At 46.2% G+C, this 21,451-nt stretch overlaps 1 protein-coding gene across 1 annotated transcript in view; it reads right to left on the bottom strand.

The window, feature by feature from the left end:
• The window catches only part of DNAI3 (dynein axonemal intermediate chain 3), a 1,062,540-nt gene that overhangs the window by 59,097 nt on the left and 981,992 nt on the right, over positions 1–21,451 (bottom strand). Inside the window, exon 21 of the mRNA XM_078645562.1 lies at positions 18,683–18,774. Within this exon, the coding sequence (XP_078501688.1) occupies positions 18,683–18,774 (92 nt within the window). The remainder of the gene's footprint in view (positions 1–18,682; positions 18,775–21,451) is intronic.

A 21,451-nucleotide genomic window follows, 5' to 3' on the forward strand; every position in this document is an offset into this window, starting at 1 on the left:
TGAAAATTGCAAAAAACACAGTTGAAGGACAGAATGTAGAACAATGTCATACATTCACCCCAGTACAAGGATCTGGGCCTAAATCCATCGATTTTTTGCACTCCACATCACCCTGGGTTAGACACTGGCTATATGCAAATCAGCTCTGACCCTGTGCCTCATGGGAACAGTCCAGTCCGAACTACCAAGCCATGTCTTTCCCAGACCGGAATCAAGCATCCAAGGACCGGTTTCTGGCTATCAGCCTTCATTCAGCCTGGATAGCTTGACTCCAGTGGTGTGGAGAGCCTGGGACTCACGTCTGAGCATACCCAGCCCACTCGGGGTGAAAATTGCAAAAAACACAGTTGATGGACAAAATGTAGAACAATGTCATACATTCACCCCAGTACAAGGATCTGGGCCTATATCCATCGATTTTTTGCACTCCACATCACCCTGGGTTAGACACTGGCTATATGCAAATCAGCTCTGACCCTGTGCCTCATGGGAACAGTCCAGTCCGAACTACCAAGCCATGTCTTTCCCAGACCGGAATCAAGCATCCAAGGACCGGTTTCTGGCTATCAGCCTTCATTCAGCCTGGATAGCTTGACTCCAGTGGTGTGGAGAGCCTGGGACTCACGTCTGAGCATACCCAGCCCACTCGGGGTGAAAATTGCAAAAAACACAGTTGATGGACAGAATGTAGAACAATGTCATACATTCACCCCAGTACAAGGATCTGGGCCTAAATCCATCGATTTTTTGCACTCCACATCACCCTGGGTTAGACACTGGCTATATGCAAATCAGCTCTGACCCTGTGCCTCATGGGAACAGTTCAGTCCGAACTACCAAGCCATGTCTTTCCCAGACCGGAATCAAGCATCCAAGGACCGGTTTCTGGCTATCAGCCTTCATTCAGCCTGGATAGCTTGACTCCAGTGGTGTGGGGAGCCTGGGACTCAAGTCTGGGCATACCCAGCCCACTCGGGGTGAAAATTGCAAAAAACACAGTTGATGGACAGAATGTAGAACAATGTCATACATTCACCCCAGTACAAGGATCTGGGCCTAAATCCATCGATTTTTTGCACTCCACATCACCCTGGGTTAGACACTGGCTATATGCAAATCAGCTCTGACCCTGTGCCTCATGGGAACAGTCCAGTCCGAACTACCAAGCCATGTCTTTCCCAGACCGGAATCAAGCATCCAAGGACCGGTTTCTGGCTATCAGCCTTCATTCAGCCTGGATAGCTTGACTCCAGTGGTGTGGAGAGCCTGGGACTCACGTCTGAGCATACCCAGCCCACTCGGGGTGAAAATTGCAAAAAACACAGTTGATGGACAGAATGTAGAACAATGTCATACATTCACCCCAGTACAAGGATCTGGGCCTAAATCCATCGATTTTTTGCACTCCACATCACCCTGGGTTAGACACTGGCTATATGCAAATCAGCTCTGACCCTGTGCCTCATGGGAACAGTCCAGTCCGAACTACCAAGCCATGTCTTTCCCAGACCGGAATCAAGCATCCAAGGACCGGTTTCTGGCTATCAGCCTTCATTCAGCCTGGATAGCTTGACTCCAGTGGTGTGGAGAGCCTGGGACTCACGTCTGAGCATACCCAGCCCACTCGGGGTGAAAATTGCAAAAAACACAGTTGATGGACAGAATGTAGAACAATGTCATACATTAACCACAGTACAAGGATCTGGGCCTAAATCCATCGATTGTTTGCACTCCACATCACCCTGGGTTAGACACTGGCTATATGCAAATCAGCTCTGACCCTGTGCCTCATGGGAACAGTCCAGTCCGAACTACCAAGCCATGTCTTTCCCAGACCGGAATCAAGCATCCAAGGACCGGTTTCTGGCTATCAGCCTTCATTCAGCCTTGATAGCTTGACTCCAGTGGTGTGGAGAGCCTGGGACTCACGTCTGAGCATACCCAGCCCACTCGGGGTGAAAATTGCAAAAAACAAAAAACACCGAGTGGGCTGGGTATGCTCAGACGTGCTATCCAGGCTGATGAAGGCTGATAGCCAGAAACCGGTCCTTGGATGCTTGATTCCGGTCTGGGAAAGACATGGCTTGGTAGTTCGGACTGGACTGTTCCCATGAGGCACAGGGTCAGAGCTGATTTGCATATAGCCAGTGTCTAACCCAGGGTGGTGTGGAGTGCAAAAAAACGATGGATTTAGGCCCAGATCCTTGTACTGGGGTGAATGTATGACATTGTTCTACATTCTGTCCATCAACTGTGTTTTTTGCAATTTTCACCCCGAGTGGGCTGGGTATGCTCAGACGTGAGTCCCAGGCTCTCCACACCACTGGAGTCAAGCTATCCAGGCTGATGAAGGCTGATAGCCAGAAACCGGTCCTTGGATGCTTGATTCCGGTCTGGGAAAGACATGGCTTGGTAGTTCGGACTGGACTGTTCCCATGAGGCACAGGGTCAGAGCTGATTTGCATATAGCCAGTGTCTAACCCAGGGTGGTGTGGAGTGCAAAAAAACGATGGATTTAGGCCCAGATCCTTGTACTGGGGTGAATGTATGACATTGTTCTACATTCTGTCCATCAACTGTGTTTTTTGCAATTTTCACCCCGAGTGGGCTGGGTATGCTCAGACGTGAGTCCCAGGCTCTCCACACCACTGGAGTCAAGCTATCCAGGCTGATGAAAGCTGATAGCCAGAAACCGGTCCTTGGATGCTTGATTCCGGTCTGGGAAAGACATGGCTTGGTAGTTCGGACTGGACTGTTCCCATGAGGCACAGGGTCAGAGCTGATTTGCATATAGCCAGTGTCTAACCCAGGGTGGTGTGGAGTGCAAAAAAACGATGGATTTAGGCCCAGATCCTTGTACTGGGGTGAATGTATGACATTGTTCTACATTCTGTCCATCAACTGTGTTTTTTGCAATTTTCACCCCGAGTGGGCTGGGTATGCTCAGACGTGAGTCCCAGGCTCTCCACACCACTGGAGTCAAGCTATCCAGGCTGATGAAGGCTGATAGCCAGAAACCGGTCCTTGGATGCTTGATTCCGGTCTGGGAAAGACATGGCTTGGTAGTTCGGACTGGACTGTTCCCATGAGGCACAGGGTCAGAGCTGATTTGCATATAGCCAGTGTCTAATCCAGGGTGGTGTGGAGTCCAAAAAAAACGATGGATTTAGGCCCAGATCCTTGTACTGGGGTGAATGTATGACATTGTTCTACATTCTGTCCATCAACTGTGTTTTTTGCAATTTTCACCCCGAGTTGGCTGGGTATGCTCAGACGTGAGTCCCAGGCTCTCCACACCACTGGAGTCAAGCTATCCAGGCTGATGAAGGCTGATAGCCAGAAACCGGTCCTTGGATGCTTGATTCCGGTCTGGGAAAGACATGGCTTGGTAGTTCGGACTGGACTGTTGCCATGAGGCACAGGGTCAGAGCTGATTTGCATATAGCCAGTGTCTAACCCAGGGTGGTGTGGAGTGCAAAAAACGATGGATTTAGGCCCAGATCCTTGTACTGGGGTGAATGTATGACATTGTTCTACATTCTGTCCATCAACTGTGTTTTTTGCAATTTTCACCCCGAGTGGGCTGGGTATGCTCAGACGTGAGTCCCAGGCTCTCCACACCACTGGAGTCAAGCTATCCAGGCTGATGAAGGCTGATAGCCAGAAACCGGTCCTTGGATGCTTGATTCCGGTCTGGGAAAGACATGGCTTGGTAGTTCGGACTGGACTGTTCCCATGAGGCACAGGGTCAGAGCTGATTTGCATATAGCCAGTGTCTAACCCAGGGTGGTGTGGAGTGCAAAAAAACGATGGATTTAGGCCCAGATCCTTGTACTGGGGTGAATGTATGACATTGTTCTACATTCTGTCCATCAACTGTGTTTTTTGCAATTTTCACCCCGAGTGGGCTGGGTATGCTCAGACGTGAGTCCCAGGCTCTCCACACCACTGGAGTCAAGCTATCCAGGCTGATGAAGGCTGATAGCCAGAAACCGGTCCTTGGATGCTTGATTCCGGTCTGGGAAAGACATGGCTTGGTAGTTCGGACTGGACTGTTCCCATGAGGCACAGGGTCAGAGCTGATTTGCATATAGCCAGTGTCTAACCCAGGGTGGTGTGGAGTGCAAAAAAACGATGGATTTAGGCCCAGATCCTTGTACTGGGGTGAATGTATGACATTGTTCTACATTCTGTCCATCAACTGTGTTTTTTGCAATTTTCACCCCGAGTGGGCTGGGTATGCTCAGACGTGAGTCCCAGGCTCTCCACACCACTGGAGTCAAGCTATCCAGGCTGATGAAAGCTGATAGCCAGAAACCGGTCCTTGGATGCTTGATTCCGGTCTGGGAAAGACATGGCTTGGTAGTTCGGACTGGACTGTTCCCATGAGGCACAGGGTCAGAGCTGATTTGCATATAGCCAGTGTTTAACCCAGGGTGGTGTGGAGTGCAAAAAAACGATGGATTTAGGCCCAGATCCTTGTACTGGGGTGAATGTATGACATTGTTCTACATTCTGTCCATCAACTGTGTTTTTTGCAATTTTCACCCCGAGTGGGCTGGGTATGCTCAGACGTGAGTCCCAGGCTCTCCACACCACTGGAGTCAAGCTATCCAGGCTGATGAAGGCTGATAGCCAGAAACCGGTCCTTGGATGCTTGATTCCGGTCTGGGAAAGACATGGCTTGGTAGTTCGGACTGGACTGTTCCCATGAGGCACAGGGTCAGAGCTGATTTGCATATAGCCAGTGTCTAATCCAGGGTGGTGTGGAGTCCAAAAAAAACGATGGATTTAGGCCCAGATCCTTGTACTGGGGTGAATGTATGACATTGTTCTACATTCTGTCCATCAACTGTGTTTTTTGCAATTTTCACCCCGAGTGGGCTGGGTATGCTCAGACGTGAGTCCCAGGCTCTCCACACCACTGGAGTCAAGCTATCCAGGCTGATGAAGGCTGATAGCCAGAAACCGGTCCTTGGATGCTTGATTCCGGTCTGGGAAAGACATGGCTTGGTAGTTCGGACTGGACTGTTCCCATGAGGCACAGGGTCAGAGCTGATTTGCATATAGCCAGTGTCTAACCCAGGGTGGTGTGGAGTGCAAAAAACGATGGATTTAGGCCCAGATCCTTGTACTGGGGTGAATGTATGACATTGTTCTAAATTCTGTCCATCAACTGTGTTTTTTGCAATTTTCACCCCGAGTGGGCTGGGTATGCTCAGACGTGAGTCCCAGGCTCTCCACACCACTGGAGTCAAGCTATCCAGGCTGATGAAGGCTGATAGCCAGAAACCGGTCCTTGGATGCTTGATTCCGGTCTGGGAAAGACATGGCTTGGTAGTTCGGACTGGACTGTTCCCATGAGGCACAGGGTCAGAGCTGATTTGCATATAGCCAGTGTCTAACCCAGGGTGGTGTGGAGTGCAAAAAAACGATGGATTTAGGCCCAGATCCTTGTACTGGGGTGAATGTATGACATTGTTCTACATTCTGTCCATCAACTGTGTTTTTTGCAATTTTCACCCCGAGTGGGCTGGGTATGCTCAGACGTGAGTCCCAGGCTCTCCACACCACTGGAGTCAAGCTATCCAGGCTGATGAAGGCTGATAGCCAGAAACCGGTCCTTGGATGCTTGATTCCGGTCTGGGAAAGACATGGCTTGGTAGTTCGGACTGGACTGTTCCCATGAGGCACAGGGTCAGAGCTGATTTGCATATAGCCAGTGTCTAACCCAGGGTGGTGTGGAGTGCAAAAAAACGATGGATTTAGGCCCAGATCCTTGTACTGGGGTGAATGTATGACATTGTTCTACATTCTGTCCATCAACTGTGTTTTTTGCAATTTTCACCCCGAGTGGGCTGGGTATGCTCAGACGTGAGTCCCAGGCTCTCCACACCACTGGAGTCAAGCTATCCAGGCTGATGAAAGCTGATAGCCAGAAACCGGTCCTTGGATGCTTGATTCCGGTCTGGGAAAGACATGGCTTGGTAGTTCGGACTGGACTGTTCCCATGAGGCACAGGGTCAGAGCTGATTTGCATATAGCCAGTGTCTAACCCAGGGTGGTGTGGAGTGCAAAAAAACGATGGATTTAGGCCCAGATCCTTGTACTGGGGTGAATGTATGACATTGTTCTACATTCTGTCCATCAACTGTGTTTTTTGCAATTTTCACCCCGAGTGGGCTGGGTATGCTCAGACGTGAGTCCCAGGCTCTCCACACCACTGGAGTCAAGCTATCCAGGCTGATGAAGGCTGATAGCCAGAAACCGGTCCTTGGATGCTTGATTCCGGTCTGGGAAAGACATGGCTTGGTAGTTCGGACTGGACTGTTCCCATGAGGCACAGGGTCAGAGCTGATTTGCATATAGCCAGTGTCTAATCCAGGGTGGTGTGGAGTCCAAAAAAAACGATGGATTTAGGCCCAGATCCTTGTACTGGGGTGAATGTATGACATTGTTCTACATTCTGTCCATCAACTGTGTTTTTTGCAATTTTCACCCCGAGTGGGCTGGGTATGCTCAGACGTGAGTCCCAGGCTCTCCACACCACTGGAGTCAAGCTATCCAGGCTGAAGAAGGCTGATAGCCAGAAACCGGTCCTTGGATGCTTGATTCCGGTCTGGGAAAGACATGGCTTGGTAGTTCGGACTGGACTGTTCCCATGAGGCACAGGGTCAGAGCTGATTTGCATATAGCCAGTGTCTAACCCAGGGTGGTGTGGAGTGCAAAAAACGATGGATTTAGGCCCAGATCCTTGTACTGGGGTGAATGTATGACATTGTTCTACATTCTGTCCATCAACTGTGTTTTTTGCAATTTTCACCCCGAGTGGGCTGGGTATGCTCAGACGTGAGTCCCAGGCTCTCCACACCACTGGAGTCAAGCTATCCAGGCTGATGAAGGCTGATAGCCAGAAACCGGTCCTTGGATGCTTGATTCCGGTCTGGGAAAGACATGGCTTGGTAGTTCGGACTGGACTGTTCCCATGAGGCACAGGGTCAGAGCTGATTTGCATATAGCCAGTGTCTAATCCAGGGTGGTGTGGAGTCCAAAAAAAACGATGGATTTAGGCCCAGATCCTTGTACTGGGGTGAATGTATGACATTGTTCTACATTCTGTCCATCAACTGTGTTTTTTGCAATTTTCACCCCGAGTGGGCTGGGTATGCTCAGACGTGAGTCCCAGGCTCTCCACACCACTGGAGTCAAGCTATCCAGGCTGATGAAGGCTGATAGCCAGAAACCGGTCCTTGGATGCTTGATTCCGGTCTGGGAAAGACATGGCTTGGTAGTTCGGACTGGACTGTTCCCATGAGGCACAGGGTCAGAGCTGATTTGCATATAGCCAGTGTCTAACCCAGGGTGGTGTGGAGTGCAAAAAACGATGGATTTAGGCCCAGATCCTTGTACTGGGGTGAATGTATGACATTGTTCTACATTCTGTCCATCAACTGTGTTTTTTGCAATTTTCACCCCGAGTGGGCTGGGTATGCTCAGACGTGAGTCCCAGGCTCTCCACACCACTGGAGTCAAGCTATCCAGGCTGATGAAGGCTGATAGCCAGAAACCGGTCCTTGGATGCTTGATTCCGGTCTGGGAAAGACATGGCTTGGTAGTTCGGACTGGACTGTTCCCATGAGGCACAGGGTCAGAGCTGATTTGCATATAGCCAGTGTCTAATCCAGGGTGGTGTGGAGTGCAAAAAAAACGATGGATTTAGGCCCAGATCCTTGTACTGGGGTGAATGTATGACATTGTTCTACATTCTGTCCATCAACTGTGTTTTTTGCAATTTTCACCCCGAGTGGGCTGGGTATGCTCAGACGTGAGTCCCAGACTCTCCACACCACTGGAGTCAAGCTATCCAGGCTGATGAAGGCTGATAGCCAGAAACCGGTCCTTGGATGCTTGATTCCGGTCTGGAAAAGACATGGCTTGGTAGTTCGGACTGGACTGTTCCCATGAGGCACAGGGTCAGAGCTGATTTGCATATAGCCAGTGTCTAACCCAGGGTGGTGTGGAGTGCAAAAAACGATGGATTTAGGCCCAGATCCTTGTACTGGGGTGAATGTATGACATTGTTCTACATTCTGTCCATCAACTGTGTTTTTTGCAATTTTCACCCCGAGTGGGCTGGGTATGCTCAGACGTGAGTCCCAGGCTCTCCACACCACTGGAGTCAAGCTATCCAGGCTGATGAAGGCTGATAGCCAGAAACCGGTCCTTGGATGCTTGATTCCGGTCTGGGAAAGACATGGCTTGGTAGTTCGGACTGGACTGTTCCCATGAGGCACAGGGTCAGAGCTGACTTGCATATAGCCAGTGTCTAACCCAGGGTGGTGTGGAGTGCAAAAAACCGATGGATTTAGGCCCAGATCCTTGTACTGGGGTGAATGTATGACATTGTTCTACATTCTGTCCATCAACTGTGTTTTTGCAAGAATTCAAGTCTGGCATCTTTGAAGTGAAAATTAAGTTTCAACAGCTTTCGACTGTTTGTCTGCCCATAAAAGTCAATTTAAAAGCATCCGGGCACCAGTGGCTGCTTGTTAAACAGGGTTTAAATACCCAATACGGCAAAGACCAGGGTATGTGGTCAGGTGAGTGGTGGCCCTCATCGTTAGGCATCTGCCCCACACCCACCGAATCTGCTAGGAACCTAGGCGTCATTTTTGACACTCGGCTCTCCATGGAGCTTCAGGTCAATAGGACAGTGGCCACCTGTTGGGGGGTCATTGGAATTCTGAAAAGAATTGCTCACTATCTGTCCCCACAGGCACGCAAACAGGTTGTGGTCGCCCTTGTTGGCTCAAGGCTTGATTATTGCAACTCTCTCTATGCCGGGGCCAACAAGGGTATTCTACAACGCCTGCAGGTGATTCAAAACGCCGCGGCACGTTTTGTGTTGGCCCTCCCATGGCGGACCTCTGCAACCTTGGCAAGGAAGAGTCTCCATTGGTTGCCCATCCCTTCCAGAGTGTCGTTTAAGCTTCTTTGCCTTACCTACAGCGCCCTGAGGGCAGGCCCGAATGATGCTTTGGGGTCTTTGTTAACTAGGTATGTCCCAAATAGATGCCTCCGCTCTCTCGAGCTTAACCAACTGGTAGTCCCGCGCGCCAGGATGGCGAGATGGGGGAGCAAAGCCTTCTCCATTCTTGCACCACAACTGTGGAATGCTCTCCCCTTAGAGATAAAATCACAGCCTTCACTGGATCTCTTCAGGAAGGCATTGAAAACTTGGTGCTTCATTAAAGCCTACCAGTGAGCTCCTGGTTTCTGTTTGCCGTCAGCTAGTTTTGGAGTTAGGCGCCTTGACGCCCATTGGGCATAGTTGCGCGGAGATAAATAACATTTCATTCATTCACTGTCCCCAGACAAGAAAACGCCTAGAAAATTTCAGACACCCGGCCCCTCCCACAGAATATCAGTATCCAGGGAGCTTGCGGTGGGTGGGGGGGTGCTTGGTGGGGGAGTAACTTTTATTCCAACGCCTCATCCAGAAGTGACTCGGTATCAACGGCTTGAGATTCTGAACCTCAATCATGGAGGCACTAAGGGCCAGATGTAGGTCACCAAATACCGGTCAGTAACAGACGATTTCGGTCCGTTACCGACCGGTATTTGGTGATTGAGATGTAGGGGGCATATATTTTACAGAATCGGTAAATTTACCGATTCTGTAAAATACCGAATCGGTAATTTTACCGAAAGGGTCAATCCATACGTAGGTGGCAAGAATTTGTTATTTACCATGTAATACTATTGCATTGTAAATAACGAATTTCTGTGTACATGCACACCTGTGCCATGTGGCACACATACATGCCCTGAGGGCATGTATGTGTGTCGCATGGCACACAAGCCTGAATCAGGGGTGCAACAGGGTGTCAAAGCGACACCCTGTCCCCCTTGTAAATTCGGTAATTTTCCCGAATCGGTACTTACCGATTCGGTAATTGACATTGGTTCCTATGGGCCTCATGGCCCATAGGAATCAATGGTAAATACCGATTCGGTAATTACAGAATGTTACAGATTCGGTAAAAAATTCGGTAAATATACCTACATTGCATTTACCAATTTGTAAATACGAATCGGTAAAATTCGGTATTTACGAATCGGTAAATGCCATTTACCTACATCGGGCCCTTAGTGCGGAAATTTACCGGGGCTGCAAACGCTTTAAATGTTGTTTCCAGTACTGACCTTTACAGAACTGAGTTTACTTCTAACAACTTCAGGGCTGCACTGTGTGTAAAACAGGGGATGTCTATTGGCACTCACACTCTTCGCCATCAGCTGTAGAAATTATTCAATTAATGTCAACTTGGGCAATGTAACTGGTGCTCATGTAAAGCGCTTCAATGGTACGGGCTTCCCCAAAAAATTCTAAGCATTTGCATTTTGCTTTATTTTGATCTGAAGAGGTAGGTGAGGTTGGAGAGAGTATGCCAAATCTCCAACCTCAGCAACAGCAAACCAAACACAGCACAACAAAAACATGGCCACGAAAATAGTTCGGACATGGGTTAAATATGCATACTCAGCTGTATGGGCTTCCAAAAACTTTTTTAAGAAGTTATATTTTGTACAATCTGGAGCCGAAGGTATAGGAGCACTTAAAATCAGCCTGAGTTAAAGTTGCATTCCTACAGTTTGAGTGTATCCTTGTGTAATGTAAGTGGTGCTCATGGTCAAGTTTGGGCTATATAAAATGAGGATAAAAACAAGCAACAGTTTTAGTCGGTATGCAGTTTCTTTGCTTTCCGTTAAAACGAACTATATGAAGCAGGAGAAAAAAAAAAAATATTTCAATTTAGTGCTCAGTCCGTTATCTGCAGCAGGCACAAAAATGCCTAAATGAACTGTGTTCAGCCCTCATGTACAAAGAGTGTGGAACAACGCTTTTGTTTCTGTTGCACAAGCCAGCAATAAACACTAAACCTGCAATGGCCAGACAGGAGGAGAGGCCATCACATGCTGTACAGTGTGATGGCCAAGCAAAATCTTATCTTAGTCAAATTACCGGGGAGGGAGCTAAGCACACAAAGGAGGGAGATTTAATCAAAGGCACCACTAAGAAGCCAGCATTTCTGAATGCCATGGATATCAACTAGTGGCAATTGGTGGATGTGCCAAAACCCCAGAGAAGAATTACAACAGGTCTTGCAGAAAGCAAAAGCGCTGTTGAGGCTCGACCTAAAAAGCATTAGTTAAGTCAATAGGTTTCACTTTGCCAAGAGCTTTGCATTTTAGAGCAGTGACATGATGGCTTTGCCAATGCTTGTTTTTACAATGCCATCCTAGCCACTGTTTTGGGCATGGCATGTGGTTTTCTAGGACTTAGTTTGCAACTCCTGGCTCTGTGATAGTGATCAAAGGGTTGGAGTGTGCCATACAGTGGACAGATTATTTTCAAAGATTAAGAATCTACAGAGGGAATACTATCCATTAGATGTCAACTTCGAAATATATTGTTTCTGAACTCTTGTCTAGTAATAGATTTTCTTTATCTATCTAAAATATTAGAATCAGTAATCATTAGTTAATGGTAAAAATTCCTTCCCACTAAAGAGATCCTTCATCCTGTGAAGATGACATTTAAACCACTGTCGGCCTGATTACAAGTATGTCGGAATTCGATGCGGAATGTCCTGACAGATGGAATACCATTACCAGCCCGTATTTGTACATGACATTCTACTTATTACGAGACAGACCTGTCGATATGAGGAATAGCTGTGCAGGCATGGAATTACCCTGTGCATTTCCACATGACTTTTTCTATTCTGATGAGGGTTTGGCACACATTTATCACATGCTCCAGCAGGTGATACATGTGTGCGAGGTGGCCTGATTTGAGGGAGGAGGGAGCAGAGTTGGGGGATACCGGGAGGGAAGAGCGAGTAGAATAACAATATCTGCCGCACTCCTCATGGTGCGGGCAGGCACGAGCTCCAGGGGCCCTCTCCGGTGCAGTGGATGGGCTGCATAAACCCAGGACAGAGAACTACTGACTGGGTCGGAAGCGTGGGGGGTACCCTTCATGTACTTTACAGGGGGACCCCCACAATATTGTTAGGACACCGGAAAGAGAAGTAGCGTCATGGCAAGAGGGAGTAGTGTGCTTTCCCATTTCTAGAGAAGAGAGTTGGCGGGACTGGAGAACGAGTGTTGGCTGCTGCAGCAGCCCAAGCCTCTGAAGTGATTTTACCTGTTTTTTGCAACCAGTAATGGAAAGAGAAGTAGTGTCATGGCAAGAGGGAGTAGTGTGCTTTCCCATTTCTAGAGAAGAAGGTTGGCGGGACTGGAGGACGAGTGTTGGCTGCTGCAGCAGCCCAAGCTTCTGAAGTGATTTTACCTGTTTTTTGCAACCAGTAATGGAAAGAGAAGTAGTGTCATGGCAAGAGGGAGTAGTGTGCTTTCCCATTTCTAGAGAAGAAAGTTGGCGGGACTGGAGAACGAGTGTTGGCTGCTGCAGCAGCCCAAGCCTCTGAAGTGATTTTACCTGTTTTTTGCAACCAGTAAAATCAGGTCTTATGTTGCTGAACTCAGTAAAACCAAGTGCAAAGCACTGTGCAAAGCGCTGTGCCATTTCTGACCAGGAGTGGCATTCCATTCGAAATTCCATTCTGCCTGACTCCTATTCAGACCCTAAATGGAACAAATTCAGCATGGCTTCTGAATATCACAGCCTACTGGAGACTGTAAAGTGCTGGTTTCATCTGGCTCTTCTATAACAGCTGTTTGAGGCTGTGTGTAGTCCCAGGGGCGTAACAGACACCCCCGCAGCGCGGGGGGGGGGGGGCACTCTTCTATATATGAAGGGGGGGGCCCTCAGCTTGTTCGTCCAGGGTGTGTGTCAGACACAGTGTCTCCTGTACAGCAGATGCAGTTTGCAGCCTGCTTTGAGCTGCTCTGCGCTGACACGGGCTGACTCAGAAGTGAAGAGAAACAATATAACAGCTTTTGTTTCTCTTTCACTCTGAGCCTGCTAGGCCCCATATAAGAGCAGACCCCCCACCCCCCTCACAGAAAGCGTTTTCCACTGCTTGTCTGAGAGGGGAAGAGGCTGCACAGACCTTATTAGGGCAGAGATACGGTGCTTTAATTGCAACAGACACATATAGCCACCTGTTCACCATTTAACATTCTGCAGAAAGGCCCCAATATTGTTCTGAAATATAACTTTATAAGAAATCATCGTTATTCATTTGAATATGGCCTTTCTTTCTTTGTCAGTCAGGGGTCACCAGGGCAGCTGTAGAGCACACTTAAAGTGTTTTCTTCTTACATTGCCTGTTTAAGCTGTGAACTAACAAGGGGAAAAAATACCAATCTGATTTGTCTACTTATTGTACTGGTTGGAACATTAAAATACAGCTCATGCCCATATAAAACCAGTTAGGTGGCAACCATAGGAAGAGGATGTGTGCAACTGCAGAAACATAACCATGACTCTACTTAGGGGCAATGGAGGAACCAAATATAGCTGGAATGTTGAATGAGTGGTGAAGGATGTAGGGGGGGGGGCTGATTGCATATGAGTGATTGCGTTAGGGAAGCGCTAAGTGGCGGACCCCCTCCCCCAAAAGGCTCTCTTACAACACCAGCCTTGTTTTTCTCAATGACAAGCACAGTTGTGTCTTCCACAGGGATCTTGTTTTGTTAATGGTCCGCTGTAAGGGGACAGGGATAAAAAATGTTTAAATAGTTAAATGCAGGAATGGTGTCCTCTGCACCCAAGGGGAGTTGTTGTGTGCAGTGCTTAATTTGTAAAATATTAAGTGCCAGGGCCCTGACCAGGAGGCCACTCCAACTTGCACCAACCATCGCTCCTGTCATCGCTGCCAAAACATCTAATAGCCATCTCTCTCGCCAGCAAGTGCTACAATTCAGATTACTCGAGGCCCCCAAAGCTAAAGGAATGACTATGGCGGCAGATATTAGTCATTTTTAATGATATTGTATTTATAAACAACTGTTGTTCTGCTCATCTCTAAATTAGATGAGCAGCACCACCATGTGGCAGACTGTCCTAAGTATGGTGTTAACAAGTAAGTGCTGGTGCGGAGCACCGGAAACAAATTAAGATCCAGTTTTGAGCACCGGACACCACCGGCTCAAATTAAGCACTGGTTGTGTGAGGACGTAATATATATCAATCCAAGCAGGTAAAATGAAAAGGTAATTCAATTACAAGTATTTTAAATGTATACCCAAATCAGCAACTACCCATGCCTGCGTAGAATATCACAGACATCTGCACTATTTTCTCTATGCGTTTTTGTTGTACGCATTGTCTAGAATATCACTAGTGGAACTATCTGTAGAGTCCTTAGAAGCAAATTACACATTAGGCCATAGTTGAACTGGTGGCTGTACTTTATGAGATAAAGTAGCCCTACCCGCACATTATAAGGATATTGCAACTCACTGAGGAGTTCATGACCATATAGCGCTGTGGTACTCATATTGCAGCCCGCGGGCCGCCAACAGCCCGGCAGGCCTTCCTTGGCGGCCCGCGGACCGTGCAAGTAATGTACCCATGACCCCCAGAGAGAAATAGAGAGAAAGTGGAGAGAGAGTGAGAGTGGAGACAGGGAGTGTGGAGAGAGAGTGTGGACAGCGAGTGTGGCGAAATAGAGAGTGGAGAGAGAGAGAGGAGACAGAGTGGAGAGAGAGAGAGACTGACTGAGAGACTGAGATACTGACTGACTGAGACTGACTAAGGAGAAGACTGACAGACAGAGACTGACTGACAGAGACTGACTGACAGGGACTAACTGACAGAGAGAGAGAGCCTGCCAGACAGAGAGAGCGAGACTGACTGACAGAGAGAGAGACTGGCTGATAGAAAGAGACTGAGTGAGAGAGACTGAGAGAGAGACTGACTGGCTGAGAGAGTCTGACTGACTGAGCGAGAGACTGACTGACTAACCGAGAGACGGACTGACTGAGGTAGAGAGAGACTAAGAGAGAGACTGACTGACTGAGAGAGAGAGAGACTGGCAGAGATAGAGAGCCAGAGACTTGACTGAGAGACTGACTGACTGAATGACAGAGAGAGAGACTGGCTGACAGAGAGAGACTGACAGAGAGACTGACTGACACAGAGAGAGAGACACTAATTAACTGAGAGAGAGAGACTGACTGGCTGGGGAGAGACTGGCTGAGAGAGAGACTGACTGACAGAGAGAGACTGACAGAGAGAGAGACTGACAGAGAGAGAGAGACTGCCAGAGAGAGAGACTGACTGACCGGGAGAGACTGGCTGACTGGGAGAGACTGAATGACCAGGAGAGAGACTGACTGACAGAGAGAGACTGACTGACGGAGAGAGAGTGACTGACAGAGAGAGAGACTGACAGAGAGAGAGACTGACAGAGAGAGACTGACTGACTGAGAGAGACTGACAGAGAAAGACTGACTGACTGAGAGAGACTGAGTAACAGAGAGAGAGACTGATAGAGAGAGACTGACTGCCTGAGAGAGAGCGAGAGACTGACTGAGAGAGACTGAATGACTGAGAGAGACTGACTGAGACTGACTGACAGAGAGAGATAGAGACAGAGAGAGAGAGAGAGACTGACTGACTGACAGAGAGACTAAGACTGACAGAGAGAGACTGACTGTCAGAGTGAGAGACTGACAGAGAGAGCCTGACAGAGAGAGAGAGACTGACAGAGAGAGACAGACAGAGAGAGAGACTGACTGACAGAGAGAGAGACTGACTGAGAGAGAGAGAAAGACTGACTGACAGAGAGAGAGAGACTAAGACTGACAGAGAGAGAGACTGACTGACAGAGAGAGAGACTGACTGACAGAGAGACTGACAGAGAGAGAGATACTGACAGAGAGAGGCTGACTGAGAGAGGCTGACTGAGAGAGAGCAAGGGGAAGAGAGAGAAAGAGACTGGTTGACTGACAGAGAGAGAGACTAAGGCTGACAGAGAGAGACTGACTGACAGAGAGACTAAGACTGACAGAGAGAGACTGACTGTCAGAGTGAGAGACTGACAGAGAGAGAGAGAGACTGACAGAGAGAGACAGACAGAGAGAGAGACTGACTGACAGAGAGAGAGACTGACTGAGAGAGAGAGAAAGACTGACTGACAGAGAGAGAGAGACTAAGACTGACAGAGAGAGAGACTGACTGACAGAGAGAGAGACTGACTGACAGAGAGACTGACAGAGAGAGATATACTGACAGAGAGAGGCTGACTGAGAGAGAGCAAGGGGGAGAGAGAGAAAGAGACTGGTTGACTGACAGAGAGAGAGACTAAGGCTGACAGAGAGAGACTGACTGACAGAGAGAGAGACTGACAGAGAGAGACTGACTGACTGACAGAGACTGACAGAGAGAGACTGACAGAGAGAGACTGACTGACTGAGAGAGAGTGAGATACTGACTGAGCAAGAGAGGGAAAGAGACTGAATGGCTGACAGAAATAGAGACTGACTGACTGAGAGCGAGAGAGAGACTGACTGACTGAGAGAGAGAGAGAGAGAGACTGACTGACTGGCTGAGAGAGAGACAGAGAGAGAGAGACTGTGAAGGAATCGGGGGTCAAAGTGTGCATGAAGCTATGCAATGCTTCCTAAGATTGCTATTGTCTGCTAATAAAAATGTATTATAAAAAAGACCTCTTTGTAGTTACATCTGCTTTTGAAATACAGCATTGTCTAATGGTTTGAAATGGGTTTGATTTTTTATACTCTAGCCCCGCCCCCACTGACCCCACCCTCCACTGATTCCACCCCTATCAGTGCGGCCCTCAGCCACAAACCACACTGTAATTTTGGCCCCAGCAGAAAGTTTGTGAGTACCCATGATATAGCAGAACAAGGCCGAAGGTGACTTACAATATCATTATCATCTACGGCAGCGGGTATTTTATTCCATGTAATACATGGTAACACCATCACCTTTCCCACAAGCCACTTAAATCCTTAGTGTGTAGCTATTGGTGTAACAATAGCCCATGCAGCACCCATGGTGCGGAGGGCCCCTGGGCTCCAGGATGCCCCCTCCTGGGCTGTGCACAGGCGGTGAGGTCCCTGTCCTTAAAGCTACTGACTGGGTCCAGGAGCTGGGGAGGACCCTCTGTGAAATTTGCAGGGGACCCCCTTAGGTTTCGTTACACCACTGTGTCGTCCGTTCATTGTTTTTTTACAGTGTTTAATTTGTAAAAGAATAAATGCAGCAGCCCATTGCTCAAAAGGCAGCAGCCGGTGCTATTAAATGCCTGCATGCAGAATACCAAGGCTGCGTGGTCTTAAATTCAACCTTTGCCTCTTTAATCCACTGACAGACTTTGCCTGCACATTTATCTCACTTTTGTCATCACTGCTTTCTCCTTTGTGGCATTTTTTCCGTCTCTCTATTTATCCATCTTTCCCGTTAGTGTGTTTGTCACTCTCGTGCTCTCCATAATTATATGATGAGGAAAATTAAGTGCAGGTCCCCAAAAATGATTGCCGATATGCCCCACCCACAACCACCGGCTCAAATTAAGCACTGCTTTTTTGAAAGAGCTCGCTCTGTTTATCAGTTCATTGGTGAACCTTTGTATCAACCGTCGATGCAATTCTCTGCTTTGCATCAGTGACTTGTGGAGTATGTTTGTTTTTCTGTATTTTATTGAAAATGATTTGTGTTACTTTTAGTAATATTAACAATAAGCAAACAATGTCTAACATCTTTGTAGTTGATTGTTCCCACAGTTTTATTATCGAATACAGTTGTGTGTCCAACATAGATCGACTAAGGCCAGATCCATGCCAAATTTTCAGCTACTAATTTCAATTGTGTTGTATGCCTTTATGTGGTAAATACATAACAGCCATGGCTTAAATACACATGGCACCAAGGTAATACTATTAGTAATAAACCTTGCCAAAGCCACAACATTTATCACTCCAATATCAGCTTTAAAAATATTTTGGAAATTCTATCATCAGCTTAACAGTTCTGAGAATACACAGATTTTGGTTTACAATAAACATTTGTCAATGTTGGTATAACAAAATGATTCAGTCAGGCAAAAGCTGCTAATTTCGTAGGTTGGACTGGACATAGAAGAGCTCCTTCTAGGTAGCCGGATAGATACCAGTAGCTCACAAGCTACTCATTGGAGAAGCCAGATACAGACTGACTACGTAAATCAGCTACATTTACATTCATTGTATGTAAATGTATCTTAAGGTCCTACGCTGAAAATCAGCCGTAGAGTCCACCCTCGGAGGTCTAAGTTGGACTTTACTGAAATAGGTTATAACAACTTGTTTGACAATTTTTCCAGTCATGTTATTTATTCTTTGTAAATAATTATTCAGGATAGAATTTCACTGGAAAACATTGAAAGGTGTATGGTAAAAGGAATAAAAGGAGGTGGAATATGCAGCAGGGTAGGCAGTGGAGAATAAACCTGCATCCAATCAGAATCTTACATCATAAGTTGCATAAGAACTAAATAAAACTAAGCCAAGCATCAGCAAACATCCTGGAGTATTTTACATTTTGTAAGACACCCTATTCCACTAAAATCCTATTCCTACAGTCTGCAATCATAATTGCTTAACTAATGATTGACAACAAAGGTAACCCAAAAAGAACATTTGCAAAGAGTTATAAAAATATCCTTCAAATACATCGATTATTTTGTATAGTTTTACGAACCTCATTGTGGGAAGGATTGCGCAAAGTCCATGGAATCTCCAAAACATGCAATGTTCCGTTGTCATCTGATAAAGCCAGAAAGTGTTGTTTAGCTGTGACATAATTAATGAAAAAATAATTAATGGAAATGGGCCTTCAACTGCGTTGCCAATATTTACCAGGAAACGCATATACAAAGCCATCTATAATTAAAATCTTCAAAAAGACGTCTTTTACAAAGTTAGATATTTTATGCTAATCCTGTAACCACAGAGTGGTAAAACTCATTCGTAATTATCTGGTCTTTGTGATGGAAATGTTAATGGGATACACGAAATGGCTGCCAATTGGAAATTTTTATTTCGAGTGTAGCGACCATAAAAGTGAATTTTCCATCCATTCATGGTAGAAAAGTCTTCTTCTAAGCATTCAGGCAATGGACCAAATGAAGCACGGGTGATATATGTGCTATGAGTCTTCCTGTCTCTTGTCTAAAAATGGGGGGAGGGGGCGACACTCACAAAAGTGTTCTAAGTGTTAAATTTAGGAGTGTAAGTTACTGCCCTCAAAAGGAAACAGTAGTAAGTCCGGCACCACACATGGCCAACCACTGATAGAGCAAAACCCTTCCAAAGAAAACAAAGGGGATATGTTCTAAAATAAAAACCCCACAGCAAAATAAATGGTAAAATAAAAATTCCATTATTTAAAAGTCAAAATTCGAAATAAATATAACATAGGGGCCCTTAGGATCTTGGGCGGATCGCCACCGCCCGCATGGCGGTGGCGATCCTCCCGTGATCCGTCCCTGCCCGTCACCCATTTCCCCCCGTCATATTACTATGGCGGGGGGGACCACGGCAGACGGAAAGACCGTTTGACGCTTTTCCTTCCGGTCAACAAGTTGACCGGGCGGAAAAGAGTTTAATATGGTGGCGGTGTCTGTTAGACACCGCCAGCCATATTACTATGGGGGCGGCCATCCAAAAGACCCCCTTAACGTTAATGAAAATATCTAAAAATACGACATATTTATTTTTTAATGAGAAAATATTATAACATTTTTTAATTGAAATAATTATTTAACAGAAATTAATACCATCATTACACATTATTATACATTTTAGATATCACTTTTAAAAATTATTAATGCATAATCAAATATTTTTCAACTTTAGGTAGGGATATTAAGCTGTTTTAATTTGTTCTACATTTAAAACTAATTTACATTAATATTTACAATTTAAATATTTTACAATTTTTTTATAAATTCAAAAAAGGTTGTTAAATATTTTATAATTCAATAATTTGTTTCATTGTTAGTTTTTTTAATGTTACATCATATTTATTTATATATTCAACTGTTTTAAAAAAGTTGATTAAACATCTTTCAACATTTCTTCCTATGGAGTTTTATTTCCACCTCCATTATTTTCTATGAGAGGATGTTGCAGTGTCAGTGGTTGGCCATGTGTGGTGCTGGACTTATTCCCGCACTAATCCGGAGTAATTTACCACAGTTTTGGGTCCCTGTTTGGTTGTAGTATATTTAGAAGTGCAGTTATATAGTTAAGGGGCATGTCCCTCCCCAAATCACTCTCTAGCCATCCCCAAACCCCTCTTTACTCTTTCTTTAACCTCATATTTAATATGCCTTTTTCTCTAGCCACTCACCTTCCTACCTCCTACATGTACTACTAATTAGTAAACTTACATGTGTGAGGCTATCCCCACAGAAAAGATAGGAGAGGTAGAGGTGGAGATTTGTACTCATAGGTTTGTGAATAACATGTTGTAAGGCTTCAGTAGTACTATTGTAATACTACTAAACGTATTACAAAATGCAGTTTGTGAATAGCCTATCGGGTTTATGTTGCCCAATGCTAGCTAAGTGCTACACTCTTATGGGTAGGTAAACCTAAAACTATAACTCCACACACTATCGGTTGGCTACTCTTACCCGAGCAGCAATTGGGGACCTGTTGATTGCTGGCAGCTGATTTAAAATACAGGGGTTTCAGGCCTTTATAAATTGAGGATTGTGATATCTGTGCATCGATCTGGTGGCAAAATATGTACAGTCCTTCATAACCGTGAACCATAACTTACTCATTATATTTGCTGTGTGACAATATTATGTTGTATGTAATATGTGGAATGATTGTGTTCTATGTGCTGTATTAATGTAGTTCTCTGGAAGGGTACAATGCATTCTTTTTTAATCATTCATTGCCATTGAGGCAGCAACCTCAAGTCAGTCTTCTATCACAAAAGTAAGCACATCCATCTGTCAAAGAAAATACCTTATTTAGTAGTACATTTACCTCACTGGAAAGTACAGAAACTCTAGCTAATGAGGTCAAAAGTGCTTTGAGTTCCACACACCCCAGAGGCCACTATACCTTGCATTTTGATTTATATGTGTAAGTTATTTAGAAATGATGATCCTCAAAATAGGTAGAAGGAAGGACGGCAAGAATCACGCGATACCAATGCTGGAGAACTGTAGTTACAGGTATGTAGCTTTTTTTCCTCCACCACTGGATTCTAAATAGATTCACATGCTTGAATTAGACTAGCAAGGAGTACTAGTAGTAATTATAACTTCAAAATGGATGGAGGAGGTAAAGCAGGCTCACTGTTTGGCAACTATTTAAAGAGAACTGCCTTGTACCACTGCTGAATCCCTCACTGCTTCTGTGTCCAAGGAGGAGTGCTCCAGGACCCAATGGCTGTTCATCCAGGTGGCCACTTTGCAGGTATTCACACATGGCACTCCTGCTTACATTC

This window comes from Lissotriton helveticus, chromosome 1_1, assembly GCF_964261635.1.
Source record: "Lissotriton helveticus chromosome 1_1, aLisHel1.1, whole genome shotgun sequence".
NCBI lineage: Eukaryota > Metazoa > Chordata > Amphibia > Caudata > Salamandridae > Lissotriton > Lissotriton helveticus.